At 36.1% G+C, this 23,350-nt stretch overlaps 1 protein-coding gene across 13 annotated transcripts in view; it reads right to left on the bottom strand.

The window, feature by feature from the left end:
- Positions 1–23,350, bottom strand: part of COBLL1 (cordon-bleu WH2 repeat protein like 1) — a 160,394-nt gene that overhangs the window by 82,062 nt on the left and 54,982 nt on the right. The window contains exon 1 of one of the 13 annotated variants that reach the window (XM_077883609.1): positions 5,449–5,597. The exons of the other annotated variants lie outside the window; for them this stretch is intronic. Coding sequence (XP_077739735.1) covers positions 5,449–5,486 — 38 coding nt within the window. The 5' untranslated portion in view covers positions 5,487–5,597. Of the gene's footprint in view, positions 1–5,448; positions 5,598–23,350 lie in introns of those variants that run through there. 13 annotated transcript variants of the gene reach the window in all.

Genomic DNA, 23,350 nt, shown 5'->3' with positions numbered 1-23,350 from the left:
GCAAAGGTATTAGAAAAATGATGATCCCCACTAATATGTATTCTTGTGCTGACTTATTTTTTTATAGTTTTATTTATTTATTCATGAGACACACAGTGAGAGAGAAAGAAAGGGAGAGAGAGAGAATGAGAGAGGCAGGCAGAGACACAGGCAGAGGGAGAAGCAGGCTAGATGCAGGGAGCCCAGCCTGGGACTCGATCCCTGGACTCCAGGATCACACCCTGGGATGAAGGCGGGCTAAACCGCTGAGTCACCCGGGCTGCCCCTGTTGTATTGTATTTAATGGCCAATTACTAAACAAGTCCTACCTACACAGACCCCAGACAGTCATAGACTAACTGAACTAAGAGGCTCTCACCTATAGACAGAGTAAAAGACATGCAAATGAAATTAATTCTTGATCTATTTTAAAAGCACAAATACTATTATTCATAACACAGAATGATATATCAATCTGATATATCAATCCAGAGGTGAAAATACTATTATAAGAGAAAAAAATACATGGTATTAAAAAAAAAGCATGTAGGGAAAACAAAGCCACAATATGAAATAAGAGCCACATTTTTAAATGTCCATTAAAGGTCCTTTACCTGCACTTCTATGTAAGAAAAGATTGTTGGCAAATCACACGCACATATAATAAGCATCACGGCATTTGATTTAAAAGCTTCTTTTGTTAGGGGGGAGAAAAAAAACATGAAAAGACCAACCTAGACATTATTCCATATGCAACATAATAAAAATTAAAATCCAATCTGTTAAGACATCATTCAATCATTCCCCTCTAAGAGGCCATTCACAGAGATTGGTAAGAGCAACACATTTCAAACCCCCAGGCCCATGCTTTTGCATTTGAGTGTCTGTCCTAAGCAGCTACTAAGCTTCACCTTACCTCAAGGAGGAATGACATTTTCCCAATGTCTCCCCCTCCATCTTTTTATCAAAAGAAATGCAGCAATAAAACAGAATAAATCAAGTCTTGGAACACCATTTCTGAAAGCCTGCTAATCTTTGATCTTAAAGAGTTGCTACCAATTCTTAAATACTAGCTCATCTGCTCTCAATTCTGGGGAAAATATTTTTTGGATGAAAAAAATAATGGCATGTTCTAACTTATGCTATTTAGCTGTGCAATATAATAATTAGCAAACATAATAAGAAAAATCTAGAATGTGGATAGCCTACAGCTCGGTTTCCCTACGAATCAACAATGGGGGGGGAGGGAGGTGGGGAAATAGGATTGGGGCAAGAACTGATGTAGAACAGGAGATTTAAGTGCCATAAGCATCAAAGGAATGTGGAAAATTGAATCCAGTATGGACAAACTGATTGCTAGAGAAATCTGAATTAAAACGGAGTATTAGATGATATGTTAAATTTGCTAGATATAATATCACAGAAAGTATGTCTAAAAACAAAAGTCCTTATCACTCATACATATATAATAAAATAAAAATAAATAATCATAAGTAAAATGACTTTCTTCAAAAAAGAAGAAGGGGAAAAAGTAGAGGCAGGGAAGGAGATACCTAAAGCAAGATCAAAAGGGGTTTCTGAAACTGGGTGAGGAGGTAATGAATACTCTCTCCTTTTGTGTTTTAGAAGTACTAATATAGAACCCCCCCCCCCAAAATCTTATGCCCAATGTACAGGTGAACAAAACAATTGGAAAGAATTGGAAAACAAAGAAGAAATCGCTAAGGCTAATCAAAAATGCACATTTAGAATATATCTAGAAATCTAGAGCAAATATATATTGATATCCTAAATGAAGGTCACTTCTGTCACTTCTGTATGCAAAATGAGGAGCTATGCTGGAAAGTGTGAAGTTTCTTCCACTCTAACATTCTCAATAAATGCTTTAAATAAATGAAGATCATCATTTTTCTTTCTAATAACTGTGTCTTAGCCCTAACCCATCTGGAGCCCTAGGCTGCCACTAATCTGTCTCTCTCTATACTTGTCTTTTTGGATATTTCATATAAATGGAATCATAAAATATATGTCCTCTTTTCTCTGGCTTCTTTTACTGATCATAATACTTTTGAGGTTTGTCCATGTGGTCGATGTAACTGTACTTTACTACTTTTTATTACCCAATATCATCCCATTACAGGACTATACTACATTTTATTTATCCGTTCATTAATTGATGGACATTTGGGTTGTTTCTACTTTTTGGTTATTGTAAATAATGCTGCTATAAACATTCACAGGCAAGTCTTTGCACATACCCCTTTCTGGTATATCATTCTTGGTAAGACTTCACACAAAACTAATATAGCATGTTCCTGGTACTCAGTGTAATTCCTCCCAGATCCCTCCACACACAGGGAAATAATTTAAAGCCATGATTCCCCAGTTATTTGACATCACTGACATTTAAAAATACAACATATTTATGAAAGACTAACAGATGTTCAAGAATTATTAGCCATACTTAACACTACACAAAACACAACCTCAGACACAAATTATCCAAGAAACATTTTATGATTCAAGCAGTTCAAGAATTGCTTTTCCAGTAAGCCATTCTTCTTTTAACTACAGATCAATGGGTTACTACAAATATTAAATGGGCAATAAATATGAGTATAATTAAACGTCTTTGTTTGAAGGCAAGATACAAAGCAGCCATCAATGAGTAAACAAACACATCTAACAAAAAAGAGGTAGTTGGTATAATGAAAAATACAACATAACTGCATTTACTTACTGGTTTCACTACCTAAATCCAGAGATATGGGATTCCCTCATAAGAGTTGCTTATACAATAACATAGTTCAAAATTGTACTTTTACACTCAGATGTAGAATTGCAGAAATGTTTTTATATTTTTCTTATATATTTAATAAATTCATTTGGGGACAATTTTCTCTAAAGTTTTTATATGATAGGTATTGATGTTATTATATATAATATATATAAAAATATAATAAGTGTTGACAAAGAGGATGCTTTGAAAAAAAAAGATGCTTTGAGAATAATGATTTTGGAAAATGATCAAGAAGAAACACAAGTACAGGAAAAACCCTCTGTATTTAATTAGAAGTTCATTTAAACCGCCACTTAAAGACGCCTGGGTGGCTCAGCGGTTGAGCATCTGTCTTTGGCTCAGGGAGTGATCCCATGTTAAGGGATCAAGTCCCACATCAGGCTCCCTGAAAGGAGCCGGCTTCTCCCTCTATGTCTCTGTTGCTCTGTCTCTCATGAATAAATAAATGAATAAATCTTTTTTTAAAAAGCCACTTAAGTGAGAAATCAAAAGTTCAAGTAAACCTTAAGCATTGTGACTTAAAATACACAGATATAAATTCACTGATCTTTGATGTAGAATAAAAGCTTATCTCTGCAAATATACACACTGGTTGGATTTTCACCCCATTGGATCTTGCATAAATAGCACACAATGGCTTGCCTTCCACTTACAATTTTTTTAAGTGAGCTAAGGATTTCAAGACACCTGCAAGCAATTTGAGTGCAAATTACTTGATTTTTATCATTTTATTTTATTCTTTTCATGGTCTCTTTCACACTTAATTCAACAGTACATTTTTGATAAAATATAATAAGAGGTACCAGCAGGCAATCTAGAAAGTAGCCTACTGGCTCCAGGGGTTCATTGTGCCAAGCACAGCCATTTCAGCATGTTTTACCAAGGAGGTGGAATTCTTATTTGATCCTGTGAGGGTTCACTAAAGTTTAAGAGCTTCTACAATATTACTAGATATAGGATTGCTGGAGAACTTTGATCCATACACTGAGAAATCTAAGAAATTGTGGCCACAAACTCATTTTTATACTTCATCCAAACACGTACAGTCTAAGCAAAAAACACATCAACTACCCCTGAATCATGTAAGAAAGGTAGTAATAATGAGCACACTGTGGATCAGATCACAGGTCAGAAATTATACTAATAATTCTCTCAATAGGATAATAAGCTGTATTAAGATATAAATATATAAAGTGCAACTCTCCAGAAACCATCATTTTTACCCTCTGTAGTAATAATTCCTTTTATCTGGGGAATGAATAATCTGGAACTATCCTATTTTTATTAATTAAATGCTTTCATAACTGTTTTCAATTCCAAAGTAAATAAAATAATAAAAAGTTAAAACCTAGAAATAAAATCTTGCATGTGCCATCAGAACTGAAAAATCACAATGTAATTGAAAATCAAATATTTACTAACAAAAAAAAAGGTTTCTATGCCTTCATATCTCATTTTTTGGTGTCTCTTTATTACAAGCACAAAATGGCATATTAAGCAAAGTAATCCCTGATTACATATTTTATACTTTTTTTCTATAGCAAGAATCTTCAAATGATTTACTGTAAATGTTCACAATTCTGACTAGTGATTAGTTCAGAGTAGTAACATCTGATTAATGACTGGAAGCTTGCTGAGTCCAGGCACTTTAACGCTCTAGTTTAGTGCTATATGCTGAAGAATCTAGAACATTTTTTGGCACAAAGAAGATGCTTAATAAAATATTGTTGAATGAATGAATTCTGTCTCTTTAGATACACACACACACACACACACACACACACACACACAGTCAGGTGCTCAAATGTTTTCCCAATCAAAAAAAAAAAAAAAAAAATCCCAATTTCTTAGTAACATGCCAAAATAGGACTGTTTATAGATTTGTTACAAAATCAAAGTTTCACCATTTGACCCCGATTCTCAGAAAACAAGGAGAACTTGCATAAGGAATAGATTATTTTCAATCATATAAAAATCTGGTTATGTTTCAGCAATGTAGACAACCAACCAACCATTAAGATTCCTAACATCTATATCCCATTAAAAGTTTTCTCTTCCCCCTCCCATCTATCATAGTCTTTTAACTTGCACTGATATTTTCTCACATTTGTTAGTTTGACAACTCCCCCCAAATAAGTTATTTTATATATATATATATTCTACTCAATGTTGGTCAATAAAAATATATCTTAAATTCCTGTGTGAAAAAGGTCAAATTATAGATGAATTAAAATTAGCTAACTTGATAGAGTAAGCATAGAGTTAAATAAAGATACTGATACTTAGGAAAGAACTCTGAACCAGGAGGTAAAGCAACATGAGTTTTCCCACACACATTACCACACAACAGCATTCGTTAAGCTGCCATTACTAGCTTTGGGTCAAAAAAGAAATACAAGGGTGCCTTAGTAGCTCAGCTGGTTAAGAGTCTGCCTTCAGCTCAGGTCATGACCTCCAGATCCTAAGAGGGTCCTGAGATCAAGCCCCGCATTGGGCTTCCTGCACAGCAGGGGGTCTGCTTCTCCCTCTGTCCCTCCTCACTTCTTGTTCTCTCTCTCTCTTTCTCCCTCTCAAATAAATAAAATCTTAAAAATACAGCATTCCCTGCTCTCAAAAAATTAATAGCTTATTATTTTACCCAATTATACATGAAAAGTCCCGAATGTTACCTTGTTCTTCCTTTCTCTTCAGGTGTCTTCAGTTTCATCCATCAATGAGCACAGATGAAGTACTCATAACATCAACAGTGCAACTCATTAAGCTACAATAGGTGGGAAACTATGTAGGCATTATACTTAATTCTTAAAACAATCTTGCAGAATTTCGCTGTTTTTTTTTTTTGTATTTTACAGCCTAAGGAATGAATTCCTGCGAGGAGGACTAACTTGTCCTCAGTCATAGTTGGTAAACTGCAGATCTAGGTTTGATATCCAGGGTTTCCACACCCACTTCCTTTCTCCCTGCCATTCTGCTGCTGAATTTCCACCATGTGCGTCCAGCACTGGTGAAACAATAATCTGAGGGCTTAAAATCCTATTTGGAATGACAGAAAAAGAAACTGTATGAACTTATTCAATAAATATAATTTATTATTTTTTTTCGGGAACAATATGTAAACAAAGCCCTGGCTCACCAGAAGAAAACCATGAGACATGTATGCTAAAGACTAATTCACTGGAACCAGGCTTTCATGATCAAGCAAAGGAAATCACCCACATTCTAAAAAGTAAATTATGTGTCATCTATCTGCCTGGTTTAAGCAACCTAAAATACTATTTCCAACCCTCCTAACCACTACATATTTCAGCTTCACAGAAAGGTAGCTAATTTAGGGTAGAAATACTGTAAAATCTATTGCAATTCTTCCTCCCAAGAAACAACAGAAGGAAATGACAAACGTACAGTAGTCTCATTCATTTATACAAACTTTCCCTGAGGAAACAGGCGGATCTGGAAACAAAGGCATATATAACATGCCAAGTACTGGTGGTCAATACAGCACAAAGTCTTAGCAAAGATTTTGTTCAAAAATAGCTCTCAGAATATCAAAGCCATTAAAACAACTTTAGCACAAGAATTCTGGCATAATAGGTGTGTCCTGTATTATGAATGCCAAGATAAAGGAGCTAAAATAGCGGACATTCACTTTTTGATCCTAAAATAAAACCAGATATATTGCAATGCTCTCACAAAAAGATCATTATGTGCTACTTTTTGTCCTGAAAATTTCATAAGCATTATTCACATGTTATTCTTAGTGTCTTAATATCTTTCTACCACTTTTCTTGAGGAAAAGCTCAAAAGTAAAAAATAAAAATTAGAAAATACAAAGATTACTTATATTCTATCACAAAGGCAAAACTAATCCTTTATTTCTTTTTGATGGACTGTGGCTTATTTTCATGAAGTTGATGGGATATCTTAAATCTACGCTTCAAGAAATGATAGCTAACTTTGACTAACCTTTTTTCCAGCTCTGAAAATTGGAAAATCATGTTTCTGTGATTCCACAAGAGTAATTTAAAACAAAACGGCAAATGTAATCACTCATCAATTAATCTTTAAATATTCTTTATTTACTTAATAGTTTTACATTGTTTTTTAGCATCTCTCTTGGGCGGGGCGGAACAGAACTTAGCTATGCTTTTACAAGAAGTCAAAACTTTTAACAAGTTACCCCAACAAATGCAATCACCGAGTGGACTATACATGTGACTTGAGAGTTAACTGACAATAAGAAAGTTTAAAAGAACCGGGGAGGGGGTGTCAGTACTAAGCATAGCATTGAAACAGTTGGGGTTTAGAAAGAATGAGTTCCTAGTTGTATAACTCCATATATTCGGCTTTTGGATTAACCATTCCATTTCTTTGTGTGAATAAATACCCTCTTTTCCTTTGACAAAGTTAAACAGTGCTATGAAGGCATTTAAACATTCCATTTAAAGTCATGGCTATATAACTCCAAGATTGTGTAGAAAACACCCAAATTTAGTTCTAAAGACTGATGCATAACCATTTCAAACATGAAAATGCAATACAACTATACTCCTAATGTTGAATGTATAATGAGTTGGTGTTAAATAATTCTATTACTCACCTTAGTTTTTTTTTTTCCTTATTCCATCTGGTTCAGTAATTTGCTTTCTAAAAAACATATGCTTAGTGGGAGTAAACAACACACCACGGAGGTACAGTCTCCTTTTTCTTACTAATGACATCATTAAATCTGCCTATTTATAGTTTCAACTATCTGACCTCATGGCCTACATGGATAAACGGATTTGTTTCATTTATAATCCTCAGTGTGTGCTTAGCAGCAATTAACCAGGCAGATAGTAACTTGATATATCTTTTTGATCTGTAAAATAAAATATGGTGAGATTGCATTTTCTGTCGTGTTTATATGTGAGTCTTATATAAGGTTTGTGATTAAGATTTGAAAAATAAATCTCATGTACTTATTTCTATAGGAAAACTAAATTGAATTATACAAGTCAGATTTCTATAAGGTATTCAGAAACATAGCTCCTGTTTAAAAAAATATAAAAATAAAAAAACACTCTGATCCTACTGAACTAATTATTTTTCATGTTTTAGATATATTTTGTAATAGCAAGTTCATTTACAATTTCAACACTTAAAATCTTTCTTAGGTACAAACAACTGTTACTTCTCCATTCTCTAAGGCTCTAAGGTTTTTGTAATTTTATCATTTTTAGGAAGACTTCTTTAAATACCCAACAGCTGTAAGAAATACCTTTGCACACTGTTAGTGGGAAGGTAAAATGGTACAGCCACTATGGAAAACACTATAGAGCTACTTCAAAAAATTAAAAATAGAACTACCATATGATCCAGCAATCTCACATCTGGGTACATTACCAAATGAAATGAAAAGAAGTTCTCAGGGAACCCTGGGTGGCTCAGCGGTTGAGCGCCTGCCTTCGGCTCAGGACGTGATCCTGGGGTCCTGGGATCAAATCCTGCATTGGGCTCCCTGCAGGGAGCCTGCTTCTCCCTCTGCCTGTGTCTCTGCCTCTCTCTGTGTGTCTTTCATGAATAAATAAATAAATAAAATCTTAAAAAAAAAGAAGAAGAAGAAAGAAAAGAGGATCTCAAAGAGATTACTTCAATCCCATGTTCATTATGTAGCACTATTTCATAATAGCCAGGACATGGAAACAACTTAAGTGCCAATCAATGGATAAATGAATAAAGCAAATGTGGCATATAAATTCAATGAAATATTACTCAACCATAAAAAAAGAGAAATCCTGCCACTTATGACAACATGGATGAACCTTCAGGGTATTATGCTAAGTGAAATAAATCACACAGAAAGACAAATACTGTATCATATCACTTATATGTGGAATCAAAGTCCTGAACTCAGAAGCAGAGCCTAGAATGGGGTTTCTGCAGCTAAGGGGTGGGGGAAAAAATGAAGAGATCTTGGACAAAGGGTATAAACTTCCAACTACAAGATGAGTATGTTTCTGGGATTGTAATGTACAGAAGGGTGAATACAGTTAGTAATACTGTATTATACTATTAAAAAGGTGCTGAGAGATCTTCATCATAAAAAAAGAGGAGGGGGCACGTGAGTGGTATAGTCAGTTAAGTGTCCAACTCTTGGTTTCAGCTCATGATCTCAGGGTCCTGGGATTGAGCCTGGCATTGGGCTCGATGCTCAGTGTGGAATCTGCTTAAGATTCTAGGGGATCCTTGGGTGGTTCAGCGGTTTAGTGCCTGCCTTCAGCTCAGGGTGTGATCCTAGAGTCCTGGGATCGAGTCCCACATCGGGATTCCTGGATGGAGCCTGCTTCTCCCTCTGCCTGTGTCTCTGCCTCTCTCTCTTTCTAGGTCTCTCATGAATAAATAAAATCTTTAAAAAAAAAAAAAAAAAAAAAGATTCTCTTTTCCTCTGCCTCTGCCCCATTCGGTCTCTCAATTTCTTGCTCTCTCTAAATAAATAAATCTTAAAAAACAACAACAATAAGTGGTAATTATATGATGTGAATTTAAAATTTTGGTGGTAATCATTTCATAATATATAAGCGTATCAGATCAACAGACTGTACACATTAAACTTACACAATGTTATATGCCAATTACATCTTAATAAAGCTGGGGAAAAAATACTTTGTGCCACAAGACAATGTTAGCTCACTTTCTTTACCTTGTTATTTAAGTCCCAGACTTTCAGTGGAAACCATTTGGAATTTTAATTAAAAGAAACATGTTGATTATCTGTGGATAATAAAATATGTTGATTATCCACAGATATCCCACCCCAAAAATTTGGCATGCACAAAAAGACTTGTTTCCACATTTCATCTAAAATCACATCATACCAGGCATCTATTTAAAGGATGAAGTTAGAGTGGTCTAAAAAGAGAATGAAGTCTTAGCACACACATTTTTACAAAGGAAGTACAGTATTATAAGCAAAGTGATGAGTCAGGTTGTGTTCTTTGGTCAGTTAAGCAAAATCATATAATCAAGGAAGAGCCAAGTCATAATTCTACTAGTAACCTTCTTATTCATGGATCATGCTGACAGAGTTAATATTACACTCAGGGCCTGCTCTAAAAGTAATGTATTATGGATAGGTTCTTTACAGGTCTTTAATTTAGATAAATTTGAATGCTATTTTTTTTTTAATAATTTTTTTTTTTTAATTTATGATAGTCATACAGAGAGAGAGAGAGAGGCAGAGACACAGGCAGAGGGAGAAGCAGGCTCCATGCACCGGGAGCCCGACGTGGGATTCGATCCCGGGTCTCCAGGATCGCGCCCTGGGCCAAAGGCAGGCGCCAAACCGCTGCGCCACCCAGGGATCCCTTGAATGCTATTTTTACTCACTAAAGAGGTGTTAATACAGAGAGAACCCATGCCAGTATGGTATTGAAAAAAGAGCACCAATCTGGAGATCAAAAGGCTAATTATAGTCTGAATTTCTTGTTAAGTAACAACACCTTTGAGTCTTACTTATTTACTGACATTAAATGAAGAAAATATTCAAAGTATGCTTTACAGGGTACTTGTATTACAAGACACAGTGATTAGTACTTGGCAAAAATGAAAGCTCTAAATAAGTATAATTATCATATTATTTATTGAAATGTTCATGATAATTTGAAAGAAATGTCACCATGGCTTAAAGCTTGAAAGTATATCAAATAAAAACATAATATATATACACAGTTTAATGGATTGTTATATTTAAATTTTCCTTTTCCAAAAAGCACAAACTATACCTTTGCATATATATCTAATGTGTCCAAAATAAATTATATAATTTACTCTCCATAGTGTCAATTCACAAAACCATTAAGCTCTTTAGCTTTTTCTGTAAAAATTCTGAAAGTGTCCTCAAATATATTAAAATATTTAAAAGTAATTAATAGCTCAAAGAAAAACCTTAGACCATTTTTAAAAGCAGATGTTGAGAAATTTTAAATTATGTTTACAAATCATACGTACTTACAATTCTTTCATAAAATCTTCACGAAATGGGACCGTTCATTGGGTATTTACTCTTAGAGAATGCTATACCAACTGTCCTGTTCTGTTACTGACTCTACTGTTTATCATGCATGTAAGTGCCAGGCACTTCTTACCTCTGGCAAATATGTAAAAGAAGGAATTTACTGGTCTTTCAAAATCATTCCGGGAATGATCATGTAACATTTTCACAAGTCCTTCTTCTAAAGGGAATGTGTTTAATACAGTAGTTTTAAAAAGTAGCTCCTTATTTAGCAGTTTTAAAATTAGAAAATTCAATGTTTTTGCCTGTTTTTATAAAAATTCTTGCAGATTCTTAACATATACAATTCTTTTAAATTTTTAAGCAACATCTCACTAGATAATTTGCTAGATCTTAGTGGTAAGAAACCCATCTGTAGGATATTTAAGAAAAACCTTAAAATTATTTGTAGAATAATCTGAAGAAAGCTGGGTAAATAAAATTTGCAGAAAGTCTCAGGTATTTGATTTTGTAAAAAGGAAAAGGAAACAGTCATATTTCCTGCAGAAGCTTCTAAGACTTCTTGCAGTTTGTTCAAGGAAAACACCCTTTCCCATCACAAAAACCCTAATACAGCCAATAGCAGCTGATACTTGAGTTACATGGTTTTACTCCTCCCAGACCAGAAGACTATGGCCCTGAAGCGAATGGAGTGGCATCTGAAAGGCTAGATTTTATAGTCCTTTTATAAATCAAAGGTCATTTTTGTAACAATTCAGATTTTTTTTAGGATGTTCAAAATCAAATACAGATTATTCAAATAAGAGCAACAGAAACTGTGGTCCAAAGTTACATGTTCCATTATTTCCACTCACAGAAGCATTATGTCTCTTTCTACATGTGCAGTGTTGACTCTAATACAAACTACCCTAAAATAAACCAAGGACTTCCACTGGAATTCCCTTCTAGTTTTGGTGGACATCAATGGCCTCTAAAAGAACTCTATAGCTATTTTTCACCTACATCTCTTTCCACAACAAAACCTCTTTAAAAGGGTGTCTATACTTTTTATGTGTACTCCCTTACCTCATATCAACTCATGAGGTCTACTCCCTTTGGCTGGTACCTCCTAACTTTACTGATACTGTCCTATAGTTTTATTATCACCAAATACCTTTATGTTGCTTTGGATTTTAAAGAACAGACAAATAAATAAATAAATAAATAAATAAATAAATAAATAAATAAATAACAGACCTCGTCACTGCCCTTAACATATGATATTACCAATCCTGAAATCTTTTCCTGGAACTAGATTCCTACACATCATACCTTCTGGTTTGTCGAAAGAGCCCCAATTTGCCTCTGTTGTCCCGGCTTTAGTATAGTAGTTGGGTTTTGGTAAAACCCAAATTCCCACCGCACCTCTGCTTTATTTTCAAAGGTGTCCCACATTGCTTAATCAATCACATGGTCATCCTACCTAAAATATTAACTGCCCATTTTCTTTCTACATCTCTTGGCTGACTAGGCATTACAAACTTGGCAATGCCAAAAGCAAAATCTTCATTTTTCCTCCCTTAGTCTTCCCATCTCAACAGCCCCAGGAAAGGTAAAAATCTAAGAATTAACTTCCCCAGGAAAGGCAAAAATCTAAGAATTAACTTCCCCAGAAAAGGCAAAAAAATCTAAGAATTAACTTTAATTCTTGTCTTTCCTTCACTGCTCACATTTAGTTCCAAATCAATGCTGAATCCAATCCCCATTACAACCTGGGGTCAACCTGCCATCCCTTCCACATACATACCACCATGTACCACCTGATTCTGCTCTCATGTCACAATTCGAGCTCTTATTTTTTTTAAGATGTTATTTGACATAGAGAGAATAGCATGGGGAATAGCAGAGGGAGAGGGAAAAGCAGGCTCCCCACTGAGCAGGGAGCCTGATGAGAGGCTCTATCCCAGAACCCTTGGATCATGATCTGAGCCAAAGGCAGATGCTTAACCGACTGTGCCACCCAGGTGTCCCTGCAATAAACATTTCTGACAGTGAAATTAATTCTATGCAATCCCTTAAAAAGAAAAAGTATATCAGTTTCAAAAATTTAAATCCATAACTTATTAGTCAATTTACACTTACAGATACAAACACAAACGCAGACACATATACTTTCTTTTAAAGGCCTCTGGGTGAATCACATGGAAAAATTTTGAGATTGTTCATGAGAGCTTTTTCTAGATCAACTTTTTTTTAGTGTGGCTTCCTCTTGGAAATTAATAATTAAACATTAATTTTAAAGCTAAATATTATTTTCCTTGATTTACAAAGACAGACATTATCATCACTGCATAGTATGAACAGAAGCTGCAGTACTCCTATTCATTTAGCAACCACTCTACTTTTGTGTATTTGCAGCTTTGTGCCTTATTTAGAAACCAAATGATGTTTGCCCTGGGTGGCACTTCCAGTGTCTCTGCCGGGCTAACTGGAAATCCAAAAGGCAGAGTAAGCAACAGACACAGTGGAGATGCTATGTTTCCATGAAGACATAAGTCACCTTGGGAGGTCTCTGGGCAAGAAGTAAATATAATTCTCAGTCAATAATTTGCTCTTCCACTTAGTCAAACTCCAGAACAGACATCCTTTAAGAATACCTTGCCTATGATGTGCATATTTTCCCCTGGGCGTTTCCTTTACCTTGGGAGAATTTCAAATACACACATGCCCCCTCCAGAATTTTACCAGCAGTTAGCAGTCTGTTTCCTTCCATAATATTCTCAATTTCATAATGTTGCATTTTAATTATGAAAGTAATTTTCACTACTTTAAAATCAAAAGCAACAAAAATAAGATTCAGCACCTTAATTACAGATTATAATGAGTACCATATAGGGAAAACAGACATTTATCTTCTTTGCTGTGATTTATTCGACTTTTTTTTTTTTAATCAAGAAGGCTTTTATTTTTTAGGTGCCCTATATCCATATGACAAAAGTAACACAATAATTGCCTATGTCCCAAAAAAGTACATATGGACACTACTAGGTAAGGCTGAAACAGTTTTCTAAGAGGTCACTAAAAACAAAATTGCTATTAACAAATTGTATCACTATTGAGCTAACATTTTGGGGGGTAGAAGGGCAGGGGGGGGGAGGGGGAGAGAGAGAATCACAAGCCGGCTCCATGCCCAGCACACGAGCCCAACATGGGGGCTCGATTTTGCAACCCAAAGATCATGACCTGAGCCACAATCAAGAGTCAGATGCTTAATCTATTGAGCCACTCAGGCACCCCTAACATTTTTAGATTAAAGAATGCTTTGATATCATCACTCTCCCACACACTGCAATTACTACAGACCAAAGCGATTCTCAGGCATTCTTTCATCCTTTCTCACAACAACTCAAATATGCACTCTGCTCATTTATAAAATACTTAAAAGATAGGAACTATTTTAAAGAATTTATTTATATACAAGGCACACAGAGGCAGAGACACAGACATTAGGAAAAGCGAGCTCCCTGCATGGAGCCCAATGCAGGACTCAATCCCAGGACCCTGGGATCAGGACCCTGAGTTAAAAGTAGACGCTCAGCCACTGAGCCACCCAGGCATCCCAGATAGGAACTATTTAGAGAGTTAGTCAATGAGACACCTAGAAGGCAGTATTTGAATACAGAACCTATAATCTATCCATTAAAGTCATATTTAATTCCAAATATGCTCCAAATTAAAATTTTAAAGATCTAATCTGTGAAATGACTTCTCTATAAGCACTCTGCACTCAAAACATTTTTTTTTAAAGCATGAGGGAACTACATGCCTAGGGAAAAACCAATTAAATTGACTTATTTCAACAGACATCAAGAGTGTACCAAAGTATTAAAATCTCACTGCTGCTTTTTAGGGAAAAAAAAGTGAAAATGATTTTGTAAATAATTGATGACATTAATTATCAGTGTATGTAATTTTTTAAACTGAACAAAGCCATGCATTATTTTCTTAATGGTGTTTGCCACAGACTATCTAGTAGAAAAAAAAAAAAAAGAATTCTATCCTTATAATTTAGGACATTTTTCATTTAAACAATACTTCGAATTCCCTCATTACTTTGTATTGTCTTTTCTAATTTTAGATTTCCATAGATTACAAAAGTATGAATAACCTTAATGGCTAATGTGATTATAGCATTTAATTTTCATAGTTATGCTTGAAATGTTATTAATAGTTCAGTAGACGGTCTAGCTTTTCAAGATTTTTTTCTTATGCTATGCAAAGGGAAGATTAAGCCTTCAGTGTATGATTATGTTGACTAAGTAGTTGGGGACTTCCAACAGTAACAATGCAACAAGTGACAAAATGCCACAGGTTTTACAGAAAGGCAGGACAAACGCCTCGTGGGTTGCAGGCTGTGGCCCTCAGCAGTGTCAGGAACATGTGTTCTGGCTGGATGGGCCAGATCCAGATCCTAAAAATCCAGACACTAAAATCTCCTCTTCCATCCCAGACATTCCAAACATACCCAAGATTTAGATGAGACATTTTAATGCAAGAGATATGAAGTTAGAACCATCAAACACCAATTGTGGGAGTGGATGCTGTCATTCTCCACAGGTGCTCAGGCAGCTGAGGAGGAGGTGGCCGCAGCAAGACCAGGATCCAGGCAAGAGAAGCAGCAGGTCCAAGTGGGCCACCATAACCTTCTCAGTCTTCCTTTCTCTCCTCCGCTCCTGGTGATTTCTCTCCATGCACAGTCCTGACCTCTTAACTTCATTCACACTAATTTTAAATACTGACTAAATGCTACATTTTCACTTATGCATGTTTTATATTCTCAAATAAGATCCTTCAAGAAGGGAGTGCTATTACCATAGGCACATAATGTGGAAACCATTCAAACACTCTGCATATAATCCTACAGTATCTTTTAATATTTTATTTATTTATTCATGAGAGACACACACAGAGAGAGGCAGAGACATAGGCAGAAGGAGAAGCAGGCTCCATGCAAGGAGCCCGATGTGGGACTCGATCCCAGGACTCCAGGATCAGGCCCTGGGCTGAAGGCAGACGCTCAACCACTGAGCTATCCAGGCATCCCTATTTTATCTTATAAACCTATTTTGGCATCTGTATTTTGAATCTCTAATTAAATTTTAGTTCCTTTCTTTAAAGAAATCACAGATATTTCTTCAGTCCCGAGTTCCATACACAGTTTCTGATACACATATTTTGCACAGCTTCTTCTGCAAAATCCTTAGTGAGATGTATGTATCTGTTGTCCAAAATACTGGTTCTCTCAAAAAATGCCAGTTTTACTGTTAATTCCTCTTAGAAGACACCCCTGCTCTCTCCCACTTCCTCCCACTGAACACCCGAGTCCCCTGTCCTGTGTTCACTAAGCACTGAGAAAAGGACACTTACAGTTACTCAGTGCAAAAGCTCCATATGATACTTATAATGCATCATCTATTTCCCATCCTACAGTATGGATTATTTAAGGAAAACAAATTGCCATTTTCATTTTTTTAATTCCATTGGGACTAGAAGAGTAAGTGATTTTTAAAATAATGAATATAGGGCAGCACTGGTGGCGCAGCAGTTTGGCGCAGCTTGCGCCTGGGGTGTGATCCTGGAGACCCGAGATCGAGTCCCACATCGGGCTCCCTGCATGGACCCTGCTTCTCCCTCTGTGTCTCTGCCTCTCTCTCTGTGTCTATGAATAAATAAATAAAATCTTTTAATAAATAAATTAATTAATTAAATGAAATAATGAATATAAAGACCAAATGGATATCTAAGGGAAAGTCGTCAGATATTCTAGAGAACCCCATGATGAACTGAAGCAGTCAAAGATTTAAAGAGTTGGGGCTTCTTATTTTGTTGTTTTTAAACCCAAGGCTCTTCATGATTAACCAGAAATGGAGCCACCACTTCCAGCAGCGGTTAATACCAGAAATCACACCAGTTACATCAAACATCTTTCATGTGATCTAGGAGCTCCAAAAGTGAGAGACAATGTAACCGCTGGTAGTTGCTATGGTAGCAAAAATAAACCTTGTACAGATATTCTAGTCATCCTTTAACTATGCTTTATACTTGCTGGGGGTTTTCAGTGGTGGTTGAGCCCAAGAAAGGAAAAAATAAATCTGAGGCTTATTCTCCAGGAAGAAAATAGGAAGCTGATACAGGAGTTACTGCTGAAGTCTTCTTTGATTAATAAATAGCTAGAGGAAATCCTCACCCCCACCAAAAAGGGGCCGGGGGGGGGGGATTTTTCCCCTAGACAGGTATAAAACAGGCAGCAGTGACATTAAAAAGATAAATCTAGCTTTTCAGTTGAATAGGTCTTAAGTTTAGAGTTTTTTTTAAGTATAAAAATAATTCTTGTTAACAAAGTTGATCTTGGGACCCCTGGGTGGCTCAGTGGCTAAGTGTCTGCCTTTGGCTCAGGGCGTGATCCTGGAGCCTGGGGATCCAGTCCCTCATTGGGCTCCCTGCAGGGAGCCTGCTTCTCCCTCTGCCTGTGTCTCTGCCTCTGTGTCTCCCATTAATAAATAAATAAAATCTTTTTTTTTAATAAATAAAATCTTAAAAAAAAGTTGGCCCTGCTGCATGGGAAATGAATCAGGAATATTTCAAAATATGGATTAAAACTTGAGGAACCGGGATCCCTGGGTGGCACAGCAGTTTGGCACCTGCCTTTAACCCAGGGTGCAATCCTGGAGACCCGGGATCGAATCCCACGTCGGGCTCCCGGTGCATGGAGCCTGCTTCTCCCTCTGCCTGTGTCTCTGCCTCTCTCTCTCTCTCTCTCTCTCTCTGTGACTATCATAAATAAATAAAAATTTTAAAAAAATAAAAAATAAAAAAATAAAACTTGAGGAACCTGGAGAGCTCCTTCCACACCTGGGAGTCCCTTTTGACTGCCCATATTCAACAAGGTATTTTACACACACAAAGGGAATGGATCCATGCTAGGTAGTACAGGAAATGAACTAAAATATGCAATCCTGCAATAAATATACACAAAACATCTCAAAAGTCATGCCAAATAAAACAGAGAATATATATCTCGGTAGAAGCATGAAGAAAATATCCCAGGGGAGGTGAAAATTGACATTGTTTTACAGGAGGCTGATTACAGACATTGAGATGGACTAGGAGAGACATTTCTGGAAAACCGCATATATGAGCAGAGGCAGGCATAAAGTAGGGCTCAGAGAATATCAAGTAGCTTAGTTTATGGGTGGTCTAGCAGCAGTGGCTCAAAGAGCCAGTGATTAACACTACAAAAAAGTCGCAAATCACATCACAAAGAGCCTGAATAACTCCATACCTCTCAGCTTCAGATCCATAATTACCTCCACCAACTGGCTTAAGTGTCACTTTTCCAGTTCTTTCTCACCAACCTCTACCCATAGCCCCTTCAATAGGAATTCTGGAATTGCTTTCTGATCCCAAGAAGCCTACGTATACTTCCTTTTCCTCAGTTATGGCATCCCCATTGCAAACTTCTCAAATAGCAGATCAGGAAAAGGGAGCAGAGTCACCATCGCCCTAAATCTCTTCTGCATAGGAGTATATTACTCCAGCTCATTAGCAATGCTCCTCTTCCTCCAAGGGTATGGACATCTAGGTATATTGCTCTTTTATCCATGTTAATCACTTCATTCCAGGTCACCTTCTACAAACACTGAGGAACTTGACATCTGGCTCATAGTAAACTTACCCTTTCTTTTGCTCTCACTTAAACTTCAGAGCCCATATTGATGGTCCATTCAACATCCTATCTAGCTCACTGACTTCTTCACACCTGTTCTCCAACACCACAGGACCTTGTAATTACCTGAAATTTCACATCATATATATCAAACTTTAATATCTTGATTATACCTTCTTACACCTTTTTGAATCCTGTACCGACCCTCTGCACCCCATGAACTTCACCCCTCAAATAAATATCCTAGCCTTATTTATTTGCCATCTACCATACACTACTTGGCAAATCACTGGAGTTACACTTTCAACTACAATCTCAATTATTTTGCATCCTTTACCCTCCAGTTTCTATGGTTCATAAAAACCCCAAATAGAACTACTAAAATAATACAATCCCTACTCCCATATAGTCTGAAGAAACTAAACCCTGTAAAATTATTCCATTGATTTCAGACTGTCTTATTATTTTCTAAATTTCTATAAGCAAGCTGAAATAAACTAGTAGAATTTGAAAATGTTTCTTTTTTATGTTGAATATATTTATACCAGCCACCCTAACAAATGGTTACCAGTTGCTTCCCCAACATCAATTCATACTTCTTACATATCTTACAGTCCTGGTAACTAGTTGGGATTGATTCCCATTAACTAACCATATAAATGGGCCCTAATTGCCCAAAAAGCAGCAAATCTCACCATCTTACTCCTGAGATTGACAATAACTCAAGACCAAATCAATTCGAGGCTGGCATTACTATGGAGACTGTCATAGTAGCCATAGGCATTGCTATGGAGACTGTCTCAATGCTGGTCCAGAGTGCAGCCTAGGAATCTTTCCGACAATCACAGTAAGAGACCTCTCCAAGAAAGACTGATGTGACATTTAGAATGGCTGCATCCTTTGTGTGATCATGTATCAGAGGGCCAGGGTTCAAACCCAAATTTCCTCTTCTTCCTCCTCCCCCTATCCCCACTTATTTTAATCTAGGGAAAAGATGATAACGATAGCTTAAGTTATGAAAATCACATAAGATATAGGCAAACACTCCACCACTGGGTTATCTGGGCCCATTTTCTTCCTCTAATAGCTACTCATCAGCTTGAGAACTGAAAACAGGAGATTTTACAACTTAGGCTGATTCAGTTTTATGGCTGGTGGCATGTTGAGCAAAAGTCTGTCTAGGGAAAAAAAGAAAGCTTGAAATTGAGCCAGCTACTGAAGAAAAGTTAAAATGACTGACCCTGGAGTTTAGACAGAAAGGGAAATAAATGCATGAGAAGCCAGATAACCAGAAAAATAAAATATGTTAAAGAAATGTTAGGTGCAGAATAGGTGAGATAGGAAAGAAAAGAGAATAAGAATTAGTAGAGTGAGTAGAGTTTCTGAATTTATCATATCAGAGGTAGGCTAATTCCAGTTAGCAGCAAGAGGGATGGTTTGAAGTAGAGGTTTTTAATTAAAAACAAAAACATTAAGATAGGGTATTTGACTCATCCACTACCCTATCTTAATAAAGATCACGATGACAGGTTAGAGGGGACTGAGAAAAAACTGTAGGAGATGGACAGCTAAGAATGTGGTCGAGAGTGTTTGGCCAGATGGTATCAATCTCCAAGGCAGGGAGATTCTTGATTGTTTACGCCCTCTTCCAAGAATATAGAATAATATGAAGCAAAAAACAGAGCATAAGGAAAAAAACAATGTTAATATTACTTCTGTGGCCAGGAGAATAAATATCTTCCAAAGGAAATGCAATCTTTTTGAAGAACAAGAATAATGTGAGGAAGTAAAAGGACATGTGAAGTTGAAGCTGTGTTTGTCACAGAGAACAGGTTCAGAAGATATAGCTAACCCATTAATTCTCAAAACTATTTCTAGCCTTGTATCATTTCTATTCAAATTTCAGAACAGGTGAAAATATAAGATTAATTTAATTACTACTTAAATATCTACCTGAAAACCTATAATCAGCAAGCCTACTTCTCGTATCAAAACCTAGATTGTAATTGCAGATATTCTCTCCACAATTACCCCTTTTATAGGACATTATCAAAAATAAGTAATAATTGGGTACGAATGGATAATTCTCTAAGATTATTACTTACTTTCCTACTCTTAAGTTGATGGATGTTTTACACATATTGGGCTGATTACATAACTGTGAATGCTTCCAAAACAGCCAGCTGCAGGTTGTGTGTGTGTTTAAGCTTACCAGTTTTTTTTTTCTTCTCCTTATATTCAAATGCTTTGAGAGGAAACAGATAAAAACAAAAATATAAATATCAAGATAAAAATATCAAATATACTCTTTGTAACTAAACACAAAGAGACTCCTTCAATTTTTTCCCTTAACTTTATTAAAAGTTATTAAACTGGCATTTTATATTTGCTCACTAAATAAAAAAGCTTTTTAAAAAATGTAGAGACTACACAAGGAACTCAAGAAAAAAAAATAGTTTACATAATATAGCATCCATCAGTGAGGGGAAAGTGCCTTGGAGAACTCTTCAGTTCTCTCAAGAAACTAGTTAAACTTTATGGGATCCCTGGGTGGCGCAGCTGTTTGGCGCCTGCCTTTGGCCCAGGGTGCGATCCTGGAGACCTGGGATCGAATCCCACATCGGGCTCCCGGTGCATGGAGCCTGCTTCTCCCTCTGCCTGTGTCTCTGCCTCTCTCTCTCTCTCTATCATAAATAAATAAATTGAAAAAAAAAAATAAAAAAAGAACTAGTTAAACTTTTGACAGTTTTAAGCACCTGAATTAAAAACACTACTAAAAGACAGAACACTAGCCTAGAAATTACTTCTTTTCCACATTATGCAAAACTTGAACTATTACCTTCTAATGTACTCTCCACAGGATAACCCCCTTCAGAAATCTCCAGGAAAATACATATCAAAATTACTTCCCATTCAGAAAAGAATGTGTATAATTACACGTGTATATTTGTATTCTGTACTCACACTTTATTCTCTGCAGCTTATCTCTAAAAAGTCCTCTGAAAGATATCATTCCAGACATATAACAGATTTGGAACATTCTCCCAGAATTATAGCTGATTTTTTTTCTGGTATTTTGGAATTAAGAACTAGAGATTAGCTCTAGCATCCCCTGTTGCCCTTGCTATGATTTCTAACTCTTAAAAAAAAAAAGTTTAGCTGCATTAATCAAATTATTTTAAATATTTATACATATGTTTATTCACTGAGAAAGTCTCTATAGGCATGGGGAAAAAAATTCTTGAACCTATATATCTACCCACTTAAAAAACATCGGAAAAAAAGGGTCAAAAATCTTCCACAGGACACATGACCTTCTGAAAGGCCCAAAGTGGTATTTTTTAAGATGTTAAAAATATAACAGCTTTATTAAGATATAATTCACATACGGTAAAATTTACTCATTTGAAATATAAAATTCAATGTTTTTTAGTATATTCACAGAGTCGTGCAACTATCAACATAATCAATTTTAGAACATTTTCATCACCCCAAAAAGAAACAAACTTGATTTTTTTTTTTTTTTTAATGAGGGCTGGGGATGAGGAAAGTCAGGAATTGCGGACATGGAAAACAAAGTAAGGTCTCATCTATCACTAAGATCAATGTTAAGGAGCTTAATACCTATATTTTCTTTTAGGAATTTTATTTTAAAGATTTTATTTATTTATTCATGAGAGACAGAGAGAGAGGGAGACAGAGACCCAAGCAGAGGGAGAAGCAGGCTCCCTTACAAGGAGCCCCATGTGGGACTTGATCCTGGACTCCAGGATCACGTCCTGAGCCCAAGGCAGACAGTGAACCACTAAGCCACCCAGGCGTCCCTTCTTTTAGGAATTTTATGGTTTCAGGTCTTACATTCAAGTCCTTGGTCCATTTTGGGTTAATTTTTGCATATGTTATAAAATAGCGGTCCAGTTTCATTTTTCTGCATTTGGCTGCTCTGTTTTCCCAACACCATTTACTGAAGAAACTGTCTTTTCCCTGTTGTATATTCCTGTTTCTGACATAGATTAATTAATATATGTATGAGTTTAGTTCTGGGTGCCCTATTCTGGTTCCACTGCCAGAATCATACTGTTTTAATTACAATAGCTTTATAAGGGGCACCCAGGTGGCTCAGTGGTTGAGCATCTATCTGCCTTCAGCTCAGGGCATGATCCCGGGATCGAGTCCTGCACTAGGTTCCCCACAGGGAGCTTGCTTCTCCCTCTGCCCATGTCTCTGTCTCTCATGAATAAATAAAATCTTTTAAAAAAAAAATAGCTTTGTAGAACAGTTTGAAATCTGGGAGCATGATAACTGCAGCTTTGTTCTTCTTTCTCAAGATTACTGTAACTATTCTAGGCATTTTGTGGTTCTATACAAATTGTAGGATTACTTGTTCTAGTTCTGTGAAAAATGCTGTTGGTATTTTGATAAGGACTGCATTGAATCTGTACATTGTTTTGGATGATACGGGGATTTTAACAAAACTCTTCTAATCCATGAGCACAATAGATCTTTCCATTTGTTTGTGTCTCCAATGTTTCTCATCAGTGTCTTATAGCTTTCAGAGTACAAGTCTTTTACCACCTTGATTAAATTTATTCCTACTTTATTTTTTATGCAATTGTAAATATGATTTTAATTTTTCTTTCAGCTAGTTCATTTTAAGTGTATAGAAACTCAACAGATTTCTCTACTTTAATTCTGTATCCTGTAATTTACTGAATTTGTTTATTAATTCTAACCATTTTTGGACAAGTCTTTAAGGTTTCCTGTAGATGATGTTATCTGCAAATAATGACAGTTTTACTATTTCTAATTTGGATGCCTTTTATGTTTTCTCTTGCCTAATTGCTTGTCTAGAACTTCCAAAACTATGTTGGGAAAA

Source organism: Canis aureus, chromosome 34, assembly GCF_053574225.1.
Source record: "Canis aureus isolate CA01 chromosome 34, VMU_Caureus_v.1.0, whole genome shotgun sequence".
In the NCBI taxonomy this organism is placed as follows: Eukaryota; Metazoa; Chordata; class Mammalia; order Carnivora; family Canidae; genus Canis; species Canis aureus.
Note: the sequence above shows the minus strand (reverse complement) of the source record. Positions and strands in the feature narration are given on the sequence as shown.